Source organism: Clarias gariepinus, chromosome 26 (genome assembly GCF_024256425.1).
Source record: "Clarias gariepinus isolate MV-2021 ecotype Netherlands chromosome 26, CGAR_prim_01v2, whole genome shotgun sequence".
In the NCBI taxonomy this organism is placed as follows: domain Eukaryota; kingdom Metazoa; phylum Chordata; class Actinopteri; order Siluriformes; family Clariidae; genus Clarias; species Clarias gariepinus.
In genome coordinates this window covers 16,624,921-16,639,376 of record NC_071125.1, presented here as the reverse complement: position 1 = coordinate 16,639,376, position 14,456 = coordinate 16,624,921, and the positions used below count along the sequence as shown (strand labels likewise).

Here is a 14,456-nt window from a genome sequence, read left to right as displayed (position 1 = left end):
TCAGCATTTCAGTTATCAGATTTTATAGAAATTCTGTTTTATTTCTGCGCTCATCTCAAACAGAATTTCTGAATAAAACAAAGCTAATCTTCAGACCCATTTTTTGTCGCAAGTTGTCAAAATCACTCTGATCATGTACTTTTCTTTTGATGGCTTCCAAAGACCTAACACTCAACAATTACAGCTTGTGTATAATACACTCACTATAATCTGATTCATACTCAGAAAAGTACATCATAACTCATCATTGTGATTAGGGAGACGTAACACTTTCCAACCACATTTCCTAGTTAGGAACTACAGAAATGATCCCTGAAAGTATAGTCTTAGCTTCTTCTTCCCTCAGACACTCATTGACCCCAAATAACACAGAATTCATGAAAATGGTAGATGTTAGCCTCTACATTAAAACACCTACACAGCAATTCACAGGCAAGTAATCTGTAAAACAATTACAGTAATAATTTTTTCATACATCTTGTAAACTAATAAAGTATTTTTGTTATACGCTTTTCAATATAATACATTTCGTAATAGTATTAGTTTTTGTTAAAAAAAACTATTCAACATTTAATTTTCATAGTGTGGAAATTTCACAGCAGCAGCAAGTACAGTATCTGAGGTGCTTACGATACCAGGATAAGGCACTGAGAAGTTACATCTGTGTTGGTGCCATTGCAGGATGTCCTGAATAGTGGAATTTTGTCAAAGGAAAGCAGAGAGTACACTTAATAAGTGCCCTGCAGTGCCACCAAGGCAGACATCACTTTTCTATTATTATTATTATTATAATAATAATTATTATTACTATTATTATTATATGAGACATTTGCTCCCTGAAAAGTGAGCAAAGCAAAAATCTCTGTTTCATCTTTACATGAAAATGCTGCTTTGAGACAGTGACAATTGTTAAAAGCACTGTTTAAATAAAATTGAATTGAATTGAAATTAAAATATCTTTAGGTCAAGACTCATTGGCAGTTATCACAAACGCTAGACCAAATATCTACAGTTAATAGACCTACAGTTAATATACATTCACATTATACATTGTGTGACTGTGACCATACCTAACTGCCATCTCTCCTCTTCTTCTCTTCCCCCCCCTCTTTCTTTTTCTTCTCTCCTCCTGTCCCCCCCTTTCACTCTTTCTCTCTCTCTCTGTCGAGCTACACATGTCGTTCCTGAGCTGCCAGTGATCCAGACTCCCTCTGCCCTCCGGACCTGTCTGACCCATCCTGGTGCCCCGCTTCTGGCTGAAGATCTCGTCACATGGATGCCCCGTGTGTCTCTCTGGGATGCGTCTGGTGTCTGGGAATGATTCTCTCTACCTAGAAAATGGTTCTGGCCTTGAATGGTGTTTGCAACTGTTTCACTGGGGACTTGACAGTTCGATAGTTCAGGACTGGAACTTCTTACAAGTCTACCTGGGTCTTCAATAACTACCTGGACTCCATATTAACATCAATTAACATCAGCTATTATAGCTGAACTGCCTCCCACCCTACACACTGTATAAATGCAGATCATTTACTGCTTTCTGTTTCACCCAAATGAGGATGGGTTCCCTGTTGAGTCTGGTTCCTCTCAAGGTTTCTTCCTATTACCATCTCAGGGAGTTTTTCCTTGCCACTGTCGCCCTCGGCTTGCTCACTAGGGACAAACTGACCATTTTGATTCATACAAATTCACATTTCATACAAACTTAAATAATTCTTTTGACTATGTAAAGCTGCTTTGCGGCAATAAAAATAGCTAAAAGCACTATACAAATAAAATTGAATTGAATTGAATTGAATATTAACTAAATTATATATAATTATATATAATTAACTAAATATTCTTACATTTCTTATGAATAATTGCCTTAACCTCATGCCATATAGACACAGTGTATTCCTGGAAATGTAGTTGAGTAAAAGCACGAAATACTCGTCCCAAGTACAAATCCTCTAAAATAATGCTTTAGTATACTTTTTGTTTTTAGCATAGTTTAGGTGAATTGCTGTGTTTGGTATAAACTAAAATTCACCATTTTCATGATTTATGTGTTATTTGGGGACCTTAAGTGTTTCAGGATTAAAAGAAAAAGTATTTCTAGGGAAAATGTTTGCTTAAAAACAATATATCTTATAAAATCTCTCTGTGTTTGTGAAAGTAGGAACTTTATGAGACTAACTAAAAATGCACGTTATACAACATTTGTTTTGCAAAATGTTTAGTGATGCTTGATTCAAAATACAAATCATCTAAAATAATGCTTAGTTTAAGGATAGTTTGTATTTTTAGCATAGTTCATGTGGATTTCTGTATAGTTGTTTAAGTACAGAAGCTAAAACCTACCATTTTCATGATTTTTGTGTTATTTGGGGTCAGTGAGTGTCTGGGGGGTGAAATGGTAAGACTATACTTTCAGGGATCATTTCTATAGTTTCTAACTAGGAAATGTGATTGGAAAGTGTTACGTCTCTCTAATCACGATGATGAGTTATGATGTACTGTTCTAAGCATGAATCAGATTATAGCTTTGTGTTTCATGGATGAACTATAACTGTTGATGAGTGTTCTCTGTCTTTCGAAGACATCAGAAGAAAAGTGCATGATCAGAGTGATTTTATAAAAGAAATTTTTAAATCAAGTTTGAATCTTAGTTTTGTTTTCTCCATGGAATACTATTTAAAATAAGCACAATAATTTCAGTAATTTGTTGTGAAATGTGATACTATTTTATGTGTAAAACTCTTCATTTATAAAGTTTGTTAAGTTAAAATAAAAGTGAGTAAGTGTATCATCTTTAATAATCTGACTAAAGGTCTAACAAATTGTGAATAAAATGATTTTCAACTGGTTCCCCACACAAGAAAACACAAGACCGTGGTTATGCCTTAATGATGTCAGGTTTCATTTAAAATACTCACATTTATAGTTTTCATTTAACACATCCAGACAGTTCTTAATGAAATCTAAAAGAGAAATTTCCACAGGATCAGCAACTGGTATCCCTGCAAGGGCAACTATAGTACACTGTGAAATAAGTACTGTATACACTTAATTACATTTACATGGAAATCATCAGAAATTCCTACTTTTCCTAATTATGTTTGGTGTATGTGAACAGGTTGCTATTAAATATGTGGACAAATCTGTCTGCAGGGAGTACATCAGCAAGGTAAGTAGACCTACTTTACACTTCACAATCAGGTCTCAGAAACCTCTCCCACTAAACCCGTGCTAACCCGATTTCAGCCTGGAGAAACACACAGCCTGCCTCTGGAGGTCGCGTTGATGCAGATGGTGTCCATTCCACCTCGCTGGTGGAACCTGGTGGAGCTATTGCAATGGTTTAAGGTGTCTGTTTGCTTCATCTTGGTTCTGGAGCGACCCAGTCCTTACATGGACCTGCATGAGTTCTGCACTCGTATCAACAGCCCACTGTCTGAACCGCTGGCTTGACACATCACAAGTGCTTTGAAATTTGTGTCATTGGACAGATCCTTACACTGTTTACTAATTTCCTAACTAAGTTCCATCAGTTAAAAGCTGTTAAGAAGCACAACTGTTTTGTGGGGAAGTTCCTTTAACCAATATTTTCTAAGGAGGATATAGGAAATTTTATTTATTTCCTTAAGTAATTTAGTCTTACATTTAAACATATTACACTTGCATTCTGTCATATTTATATTTTCTAAGAAACAAAAGGCAAGTTTTAATACTTCAGTTATTTTTAGATTTTATATCAATTCTGTCTTACTCCTGTGCTCATCTCAAACATAGAAAAAAAAGTTGTCAGAATCACTCTGATCATGTACTTTTCTTTTGATGTCTTTCAAAGACACGACACTCATCAACAGTTATAGCTTATGCATAATACACTTGCTATAATCTGATTCATACTCAGAAAAGTACATCATAACTCATCATTGTGATTAGGGAGACGTAACACTTTCCAATCACATTTCCTAGTTAGAAACTACAGAAATGATCCCTGAAAGTATAGTCTTACATCTTCTTTCCTCAGACACTTATTGACCCCAAATAACACAGAATTCATGAAAATGGTAGATTTTAGCCTCTACATTAAAACACCTACACAGCAATTCACAGGCAAGTAATCTGTAAAACAATTACAGTAATAATTTTTTCATACATCTCGTAAACCAATAAAGTATTTTTGTTATACGCTTTTCAATATAATACATTTCGTAATAGTATTAGTTTTTGTTTAAAAAAACTATTCGACATACAATTTTCATAGTGTGGAAATTTCACAGCAGCAGCAAGTACAGTATCTGAGGTGCGTACGATACCAGGATAAGGCACTAAGAAGTTACATCTGTGTTGGTGCCATTGCAGGATGTCCTGAATAGTGGAATTTTGTCAAAGGAAAGCAGAGAGTACACTTAATAAGTGCCCTGCAGTGCCACCAAGGCAGACATCACTTTTCTATTATTATTATTATTATTATTATTATTATTACTACTATTATTATTATATGAGACATTTGCTCCCTGAAAAGTGAGCAAAGCAAAAATCTCTGTTTCATCTTTACATGGAAATGCTGCTTTGAGACAGTGACAATTGTTAAAAGCACTGTTTAAATAAAATTGAATTGAATTGAAATTAAAATATCTTTAGGTCAAGACTCATTGGCAGTTATTACAAACACTAGACTGGAGATGTGGCTGGCAAAGGGTGGCACAACCAAGTATTAGGTTTAGGGGCAATTACTTTTTCACATAGAGGTCGGCAGGTTTGGAATATTTTTCATTAATAAATGAAATCATCATTTAAATATTGTATTTCATGTCAGATTTCATCCAATATATTTAGAATTAACTAAATATTCTTACATTTCATTTAGTTTTCTTATGAATAATTGCCTTAACCTCATGCCATATAGACACAGTGTATTCCTGGAAATGCAGTTGAGTAAAAGTACGAAATACTCGTCCCAAGTACAAATCCTCTAAAACAATACTTTAGTATACTTTTTGTTTTTAGCATAGTTTAGGTGAATTGCTGTGTTTTGGTATAATCAGAAAATTCACCATTTTCATGATTTCTGTGTTATTTGGGGTCCGTAAGTGTCAGGATTAAAAGAAAAAGTGTATTTCTAGGCAAAATATTTACCGAAAGATATGTAATCTTATAAAATCTCTCTGTGTTTGTGACAGTAGGAACTTTGTGGGACCAACAAAAGTGCACGCTATACAACATTGTTTTGCAAAATCTTTAGTGATGCTTGATTCAAAATACAAATCATCTAAAATAATGCTTAGATGGAGTAAGGATAGTTTGTATTTTTAGCATAGTTCATGTGAATTTCTGTATAGTTGTTTAAGTATAGAAGCTAAAACCTACCATTTTCATGATTTTTGTGTTATTTGGGGTCAGTGAGTGTCTGAGGGGTGAAAAGGTAAGATTATACTTTCAGGGATAATTTCTATAGTTTCTAACTAGGAAATGTGATTGGAAAGTGTTACGTCTCCCTAATCACGATGATGAGTTATGATGTACTGTTCTGAGCATGAATCAGATTATAGCTTTGTGTTTCATGGATGAGCTATAATTGTTGATGAGTGTTCTCTGTCTTTTGAAGACATCAGAAGAAATGTACATGATCAGAGTGATTTTATGAAAGAAAATTTTAAATCAAGTTTGAATCTTAGTTTTCTTTTCTATATGAAATACTATTTAAAACAAGCACAATAATTTCAGTAGTTTGTGACAAAATTTGGTACTTTTTTAAGTGCAAAACTCCCCGTTTATGAAGTTTGTTGAGTAAAAATAAAGATAAGCAAGTGTGGCATTTTTAATAGTCTGAGTAAAAGTTTGACAAATTATGTAATTAAATTGGTTTTCAACTGGTTTCCTACACAAGAAAACACAAGACCGTGGTTATGCCTTAAGGATGTCAGGTTTTATTTAAAATACTCACATTTATAGTTTTCATTTAACACATCCAGACAGTTCTTAATGAAATCTAAAAGTGAAATTTCCACAGCATCAGCAACTGGTTATCCCTGCAAGGGGAACTAACACATCCATTATTTTTCTATTATTATTATTATTATTATTATATACAAAGAAATGCCTTCACATCAAAGCTCATTGCCAGTTATCATGAATGCTTGGTTACAGTTCTTGGGGGGCAGGGGACAACCCTTCCCACTTTTGACATAGAGACAGGTTTGGCCATTTGTTCATTAATAAATCAAATCATCATTTAAAACCATATTTGGTATTTACTCAGATTATCTATGTGTATGGTGGCACGGTGGTTTAGTGGTTAACATTGTCATCTTGCACCTCCAGGGTCGAGGGTTCAATTTCCATGTTGAGTCTGAGTGCATGGAGTTTGCGGTTTCTTTCCATAATCCAAAGACATGCAGAGTAGGCTGACTGGCATTCCCAAATTGCCTGTAGTGTGTAAATGAGCCTGTGAATGTGTGTACTGTATGTGTGTGCCCTGCGGTAATTTGGCACCCTGTCTAGAGTGTACCCCGCATTGTGCTATGTCTCTTGGTATAAGCTCCAGGCTCCCTGCGACCCTGTATACAGGACAGGCAGTATAGATGATAAGTGAATGAGTAATGTTTGTGCATTCATCCTCCTGTCAGTAGCTTATAATCTCCCTGGACAACAATCGAATCACTCTTTCAGTCACCTTGAGGTAACTCTGGACATTTAACTGTCATTTTTCTAACATGTTGCTAATGTTACTTGTTCTTGACATTTTTTTCTTTACCATGTTAGAGAACATGGTCCATTTCCTTTAGAAGTATAATAGTGGCAAAATTTCCCAAAGAAAAATTGCATGTTGAATTACAAATTACATTTGCTCACCTTCATTTTAACTCAACTAACTTGAGTTAAACACCTGAAATAGTATCAGATTTTACAACAAACTATTGAAATTAATGTGCTTGTCTCAAACAGTATTTCTTGAAGAAAACAAAGCTAATATTCAAACTTGTTTTTAAAAGAAAATTGACAAAATCACTCTGATCATGTACAGTCCAAATCGTTCTACTGATGATGCCATCTCTCATCTCCTCCACACATCACTTACTCACTTGGACACTAGAAGGGGGAATTACGTTACAATGCTCTTCATCGACTACAGCTCTAGATTTAATACCATAAATTCCTCCACACTCATCACCAAGCTGGAGCACCTGGGACTTAGCTCATCTCTGTGTCAATGGATCTCTAATTTTCTAACTGGCAGACCACAGGCAGTAAAGATGGGCGGACATGTCTCAGCCTCCATCACTCTCAGCACTGGAGCGCCCAGGAGTGTGTTCTGAGCCCCCTGCTCTACTCTTTGTACACATATGACTGTGTGGCTACTACTAGCTCCACCACCATCATGGCCTACCTGAAGGAGATTAGGAATCTGGAGAACTGGTGCCAAAGGAACAACCACCTTCTAAACGTCAGTAAGACAAAGAAGTTGATAGTGGACTTCAGCACTAAGCAGGAAAGGAACTACCAGACACCCGTCATCAACGAGAGCCCAGTGGAGAGAGTGGACAGCTTCAAATACCTCTGTTTTCCCATCACACAGGACCTGTCATGGTCCTGTCACATCAACACCATGACGAGCTCTACAGTGGGTGGTGCGATCAGCAGAGCGCATCATCCGCACCGAGCTCCTCGACCTGCACTCGATCTACAGCAGCTGGTGCTGGACCAAGGTCAGGAAGATCGTGAAGGACCTCAACGACTGTTCTTTCTGTTGAGGTCAGGAAAGCGATTCCGCTCCTTGAAGGCCAACACAGAGAGACTGAGGAGGAGCTTCTTCCCGCAGGTGATATGGTCTCTTAATCAGTACACCACACAGTACTGACTCACACTGACTTTTACACTCACTCTGGACATTCTGGACATTCACTTACAATAGTGGCCACTGCACATCTACACTTCGTGGTCATTAGTTAAATCCCTCTATCACAAGCCACTTTAAATAAATCACTTTAAGCATATTTGCACTGCACAAGACACTTTAAATATGTGGATTGCACAAACCTGGACATTACCATTTTCTTTTTACCATTAATTTCATTCCACAAAAATGACATAAATCCATACCTACTTTGTACAGCTGTTTTATTTTTGTTCTATTTTTCTTCATATATTTTCTATATTGTGTATTTTTGTTGTACAGCTATTTTATTTAAACTTATTGTATTTTTTTATATTTATTTCTTATTTATAGTCTTTTATTTTAAGGTCGCGAGCAGTTGTCTAAGCATTTCACTGCATATCGTACTCTGTATGACTGTGTATGTGACAAATAAACACAGAGAACACTCATCAGGAATTAAAGCTCATCCATGAAACACAAAGCTATAATCTGATTTTGCAATTAAATTTGATCTTAATGTAAAAATAACCCTTACAGCATTTACAGTGCTTGAAATGAAATTTTTGGCAATGCAATTTATTGTGGTTGTATATTTCAAATGAAAATGTAATTCAGACATTTAAAATTTTATGCAAAATGTTGACCTCACTAAATTGCTGTTGAAAAATATTTTCAAGTGTTAAAAACGCTATCTTCATTATTTTTCAACCATACAAATTTAGGTTGATGAAATTCAGGTAATAAAATCATGAATAAAGAAGATTGTTGGCTACATACCATCCAAAAACAACAAGAAAACCAAATTGGACAGAAGAGCAGTGTTTACTTTTAGCTTTATGTTCAGTGTTTGGAGAATATTTCTTCTTTCCGCCAATTTGTCCTCTGCTATAGAAACTCTGAAGCCTCTTAAAAGTCCTCCTCTCTACTCTTAAGAATTTTTACCTTGGTAAAAAAGAGATGTTTTGTAATGTTTCATTTTTATCTTTACTATGATTTGATTTAAAATTTAAGGGGGAATGTCATAATTCTTAGAATTTTCTTAGAATTTCGTTACTAGAACCAACTTTTAGGCTTGAGAAGTTTTGTGAATATGGGCCCTGACTGCCATCTCTGCTCTGTTTTTCTACGTATTTTACAGCATGTGTACCAGCACTTCCCAAGAATTATGTGTTGAATTTGTGATTAAACACGGTATTTCACTGTAATACTGCCATGTCCGAAGTGAGACCAGGCCGAGTTGGCTTCACTTTCTAAAAAAAAAAGACAAATTAACCAATAAGAAGCTATCTTCGTAGCATTGTCAATCTGTGATTTGTCAGAACTACGTCAAGCGAATCCAGGATTGAAGGATTAACAAATAGGATGAGGCTGCTGTCCTCCCGCCAACCAACTGTAAAGTCAGATGCCCTTCCACATCACTGTAAGCAAACATTAGAAAGTGCAATAAGTGCGGGTAGAGATTTCAAATTTTTGGTAAAATAAATAAACTTTTTTTTTTTTAACTAAACTACTACTAGAGCAGCAACTAAATATTAAAAACAAGACCTGAACACATACATGAGAAAAAAAGGGATTCAGACTTTCGGTGAGGAACATGATGTCCACACAGAGTGGCTAGCTCTTACTGCTAAACTGCAGCTGGTGTTTTGATGGCTGTGATGCTTATATCGCTTTTTCTGTCTTTCTTGTCTAGATTAGTTACATATGTTAACTTCCTGTAGTGTTAATTTTATTGCAATTGACTAAACACAGAAAATATAAAGTATTGAATTACCATAAATATAGGAATATAATCCATGTTTATATAATATGGTTTATAAGTTGTGTGTTTAATACATGTAGTCTACTGAATATTTTGATAAGAATGTACATTTAGTGTAAATCAGTGCATGCAACGTTTTATGTAAAATTATTTGGGAAGTTTATATGGCTGTCAAAGCGGCAACATATGATATACAAAACTAAAGTTTAAGGTTAAGGTTAACCTGACCTCGTTCTGAGCTGCACATATTAACATTGCTTCTAACTAATTTAAAAATGACCTCGATTGTAGTATTTTGAGCAAAAAGTGAGAAAGATATTGTCTAAATATTGTCACATGATCCACATTTTATTCTCATATCACTTAATACGAGAATGAGTAAGTTTACCATCATGTGAAATAAGATTCATATTTATATTTTTGGTACTTAGCCCAGACTAATGTTTTGCCTTCAGGGAATTGCTGTGTGCTGGGCTGTGGTGAGAACTACATGTCTGAAGAACATATTCAAACTTTTCCGGCCTCTCTCTTGGGGTAAGAGCCTTTTTATTTTCTTGTGTAACATTAACACGTTTAATCACCTGCCTGTTTCAGAAGTTATATTGTGTCCTGTTACGTCTCTTACAGAAGTCAGATGAAGAAACACAAGTCTCAGGAGCTTTTACAGTGCCTGGATGAACCTCAGCAACCAGAATCGTATTTCTTCTGGAAAATCATGGATCTGTTCTGTAACTCTGTAACTGTAAAGATGTAAATGATGATGATTGTTTGCTGGATATATATATATATATATATATATATATATATATATATTTTTTTTTACTGTAAGTCCTGATGCATGACATCGGTGCATGCCTGTTTAGGGCCTACATACACTTAAGGAGCAAAATAACAAAAGTTACTACTGTATATTAGCACTTCAGCATCACCATCTACTGTATCTGACTGTGATTTGGATTGTATAATTCTGCATTGTTGTTAATGTGACTGTTCACTTAGCGTGTGTGTGGTGAGAACCTGGACCACTGGTGTTTTCCTCTGGTGCAGCTTTTATGCTCCGAAGCTCCAGACGAGCAGCTTAGAAAAGCCATTATCAAAATGGCAGACGATCTTGGTATGGACAAGTTACTAATATACTCTAATGTTTGTACATACTCTAATGTTTGGCTTTTTATCTGCAGCCTGCAGATGGCGAATGTTCACGGTGCATATCTGCTGCGTGGCGGCGCAATTGGAGCTGAGATCATACGACTATTCCAGCTTTGATCTGTTTGGTTGTGAAAGGTATTTATTGCGTATGTGCGTTTACCGTACATGGATGTGATAATTTGCTTTTACTCATGACTAAGACGTAATTCTCTTTTCCACCCACTTGCCTTTCGAGAAATCAGGCATCAGGGAAGCTATCGAGCGATCCGAGGTTTATGAATATGTGCTGTTTCATGACCTCAGGGTTTGCTTAGCCAAGCTTCCAGGTCAGATTTTTTAAATATTTTTTTCCCATGTCAAATATAAGCAGGAATCATTGTATTAAGAACAAATTACTATGTCTGTCACAGGAGTACAAGCTCTTTCATGCTAGCATGCTAGCGAAGGAGGGACTTTCTGCGAAAAGCGCTTGAGTATTGTAAATGTATCGCTAGAGCAGTCATCACCTCACCGTCCAGCATCACAGCGGTCTTGATGGAGCAGATTGTTCAAGTAATTGTGATAAAATCCTTCATGAATTTATAGTGGTGTCTGATTACTGACTTACTTTCCCTGTTTGTCTTAAAGTTTTCTAAACAGCTTCACTGAGGGAAGACAGAGAAACCTGAATGGCTGCTGAAACTTCGTCAGCTCCATCAGCAGGACAAAGTGCCTCCACCTCCAGGGTTCCACTTTGATCCAGACAGGTTTTCAGGCTTTCCATCATTTAAACGGCCTGAGAGTCCTGTGCTCCGGTCTTCTCCTGTACAGCTTAACAGCACACCACAGGGGGGGGGTACATTACAATCCAGCTTTTGTACAAATGGTGGTGTGATTATTTTAGATGCTTTTTTTTTTTTTTTTTTATAGATTAATTCATCAGAATGATTGTTGTCTATTTGTTAAATAGTGGCGTTTGCAGCACGGTACGTAGTGGGAGAGCTGCTGGGAGAAGGAGGCATGGGTTCGGTCTATGCTGGAGTAAGGAAGGCAGAAAAATCGGTAAGTTGCGTGCACATATACACTTAATTACATTTACATGGAAATCATCAGGAATTCCTACTTTTCCTAATTATGTTTGGTGTATGTGAACAGGTTGCTATTAAATATGTGGACAAATCTGTCTGCAAGGAGTACATCAGCAAGGTAAGTAGACCTACTCCACACGTCACAATCAGGTCTCAGAAACCTCTCCCACTAAATCCGTGCTAACCCGATTTCAGCCTGGAGAAACACACAGCCTGCCTCTGGAGGTCGCGTTGATGCAGATGGTGTCCATTCCACCTCGCTGTGAGAACCTGGTGGAGCTATTGCAATGGTTTAAGGTGTCTGTTTGCTTCATCTTGGTTCTGGAGCGACCCAGTCCTTACATGGACCTGCATGAGTTCTGCACTCGTATCAACAGCCCACTGTCTGAACCGCTGGTTTGACACATCACAAGTGCTTCGAAATTTGTGTCATTGGACAGATCCTTACACTGTTTACTAATTTCCTAACTAAGTTCCATCAGTTAAAAGCTGTTAGGAAGCACAACTGTTTTGTGGGGAAGTTCCTTTAACCAATATTTTCTAAGTAGGATATAGGAAATTTAATTTTCTTTAGTAATTTAGTCTTACATTTAAACATATTACACTTGCATCCTGTCATATTTACATTTTCTTACAAACAAAACAGATGTCAAATTTTAATACTTCAGTTATCAGATTTCATATCAATTTTGTTTTATTCTTTTGCTTATCTCAAGCAAAATTTCTGAACAAAACAAAGCTAATCTTCAAACCCATTTTTCAAAAGAAGTTGTCAAAATCACTCTGATCATGTACTTTTCTTTTGATGTCTTTCAAAGACATGATGCTCATCAACAACTATAACTTATGCATAACACACTCACTATAATTTGATTCATACTCAGAAAAGTACATCATAACTCACCATTGTGATTAGGGAGACATAACACTTTCCAATCACATTTCCTAGTTAGAAACTTTAGAAATGATCCCTGAAAATATAGTCTTACCTTCTTCTTCCCTCAGACAATCATTGACCCCAAATAACACAGAATTCATGAAAATGGTAGATGTTAGCCTCTACATTAAACAAAAACACTTACTCAGCAATTCACGAGCAAGTAATCTGTAAAACAATTACAGTAATAATTTTTTCATACATCTTGTAAACTAATAAAGTATTTTTGTTCTACGTGTTTCAATATGGTACATTTCATAATAGTATTAGTTTTTGTTTAAAAAACTAGTGAACATTTAATTTCCATAGTGTGGAAATTTCACAGCAGCAGCAAGTATAGTATCTGAGGTGCTTACGATACCAGGATAAGGCACTGAGAAGTTACATCTGCGTTGGTGCCATTGCAGGATGTCCTGAATAGTGGAATTTTGTCAAAGGAAAGCAGAGAGTACACTTAATAAGTGCCCTGCAGAGCCACCAAGGCAGACATCACTTTTCTATTATTATTATTATTATTATATGGGACATGTGCTCCGTGAAAAGTGAGCGAAGCAAAAATCTCTGTTTCATCATTACATGGAAATGCTGCTTTGAGACAGTGACAATTGTTAAAAGCACTGTACAAATAAAATTTTATTGAATTGAAATTAAAATATCTTTAGGTCAAGACTCATTGGCAGTTATTACAAACACTAGACTGGAGATGTGGCTGGCAAAGGTGGCACAACCAAGTATTAGGTTTAGGGGCAATTACTTTTTCACATAGAGGTCGGCAGGTTTGGAATATTTTTCATTAAAAAATGAAATCATCATTTAAATACTGTATTTCATGTCAGATTTCATTCAATATATTTAGAATTAATTAAATATTCTTAGATTTCATTTAGTTTTCTTATGAATAATTGCCTTAACCCCATGCCATATAGACACAGTGTATTCCTGAAAAAGTAGTTGAGTAAAAGCACTAAATACTCGGCCCAAGTACAAATCCTCTAAAATAATACTTACTAATAATAGTATACTTTTTGTTTTTAGTGTAGTTTAGGTGAATTGCTGTGTTTTGGTATAATCTTATTATTTGGTAATATCATTTTCATGATTTATGTGTTATTTGGGGTCCTTAAGTGTTCCAGGATTAAAAGAAAAAGTGTATTTCTAGGGAAAATGTTTACTTAAAGATATATAATCTTATATAATCTCTCTGTGTTTGTGAAAGTAGGAACTTTGTGGGACTAACTAAAAGTGCATGTTATGCAACAGTGTTTTGCAAAATGTTTAGTGATGCTTGATTCAAAGTACAAATCATCTAAAATAATGCTTAGATGCAGTAAGGTTAGTTTGTATTTTTAGCATAGTTCATGTGGATTTCTGTATAGTTAAGTATAGAAGCTAAAACCTACCATTTTCATGATTTTTGTGTTATTTGGGGTCAGTGAGTGTCTGAGGGTGAAAAGGTAAGACTATACTTTCAGGGATCATTTCTATAGTTTCTAAATAGGAAATGTGATTGGAAAGTGTTATATCTCTCTAATCACGATGACGAGTTAGGATGTACTTTTCTGAGCATGAGTCAGACTATAGCTTTGTGCTTCATGCTTGAGCTATAATTGTTGGTGAGTGTTCTCTGTCTTTAAAAGACATCAGAAGAAAAGTACGTGATCAGAGTGATTT

The 14,456-nt window shown here is 35.7% G+C and overlaps 1 protein-coding gene and 6 non-coding genes across 7 annotated transcripts; 4 read left to right on the top strand and 3 right to left on the bottom strand.

Moving 5' to 3' along the window:
- Nucleotides 1-121: 121 nt before the first annotated feature.
- On the bottom strand, nt 122-328 carry LOC128514527 (small nucleolar RNA U3). The gene has a single exon (XR_008356485.1). It is a non-coding gene; the product is annotated as a small nucleolar RNA U3 (small nucleolar RNA).
- Nucleotides 329-2,400: 2,072 nt separating this feature from the next.
- Nucleotides 2,401-2,613, top strand: LOC128514598 (small nucleolar RNA U3). Its single transcript, XR_008356546.1, has one exon. It is a non-coding gene; the product is annotated as a small nucleolar RNA U3 (small nucleolar RNA).
- A 1,178-nt stretch (nt 2,614-3,791) lies between these two features.
- LOC128514595 (small nucleolar RNA U3) lies at nt 3,792-4,001 on the bottom strand. The gene has a single exon (XR_008356544.1). It is a non-coding gene; the product is annotated as a small nucleolar RNA U3 (small nucleolar RNA).
- Nucleotides 4,002-5,418: 1,417 nt separating this feature from the next.
- On the top strand, nt 5,419-5,631 carry LOC128514589 (small nucleolar RNA U3). The gene has a single exon (XR_008356539.1). It is a non-coding gene; the product is annotated as a small nucleolar RNA U3 (small nucleolar RNA).
- A 6,149-nt stretch (nt 5,632-11,780) lies between these two features.
- LOC128513872 (serine/threonine-protein kinase pim-3-like) lies at nt 11,781-12,250 on the top strand. The gene is made up of 3 exons (XM_053487426.1): nt 11,781-11,822; nt 11,874-11,966; nt 12,044-12,250. Exons 1-3 carry the CDS (start codon nt 11,781-11,783, stop codon nt 12,248-12,250), a joined length of 342 nt encoding a protein of 113 aa, XP_053343401.1.
- Nucleotides 12,251-12,625: 375 nt separating this feature from the next.
- On the bottom strand, nt 12,626-12,835 carry LOC128514541 (small nucleolar RNA U3). The gene has a single exon (XR_008356499.1). It is a non-coding gene; the product is annotated as a small nucleolar RNA U3 (small nucleolar RNA).
- Nucleotides 12,836-14,241: 1,406 nt separating this feature from the next.
- Nucleotides 14,242-14,454, top strand: LOC128514593 (small nucleolar RNA U3). Its single transcript, XR_008356542.1, has one exon. It is a non-coding gene; the product is annotated as a small nucleolar RNA U3 (small nucleolar RNA).
- The last annotated feature ends 2 nt before the right edge of the window (nt 14,455-14,456 follow it).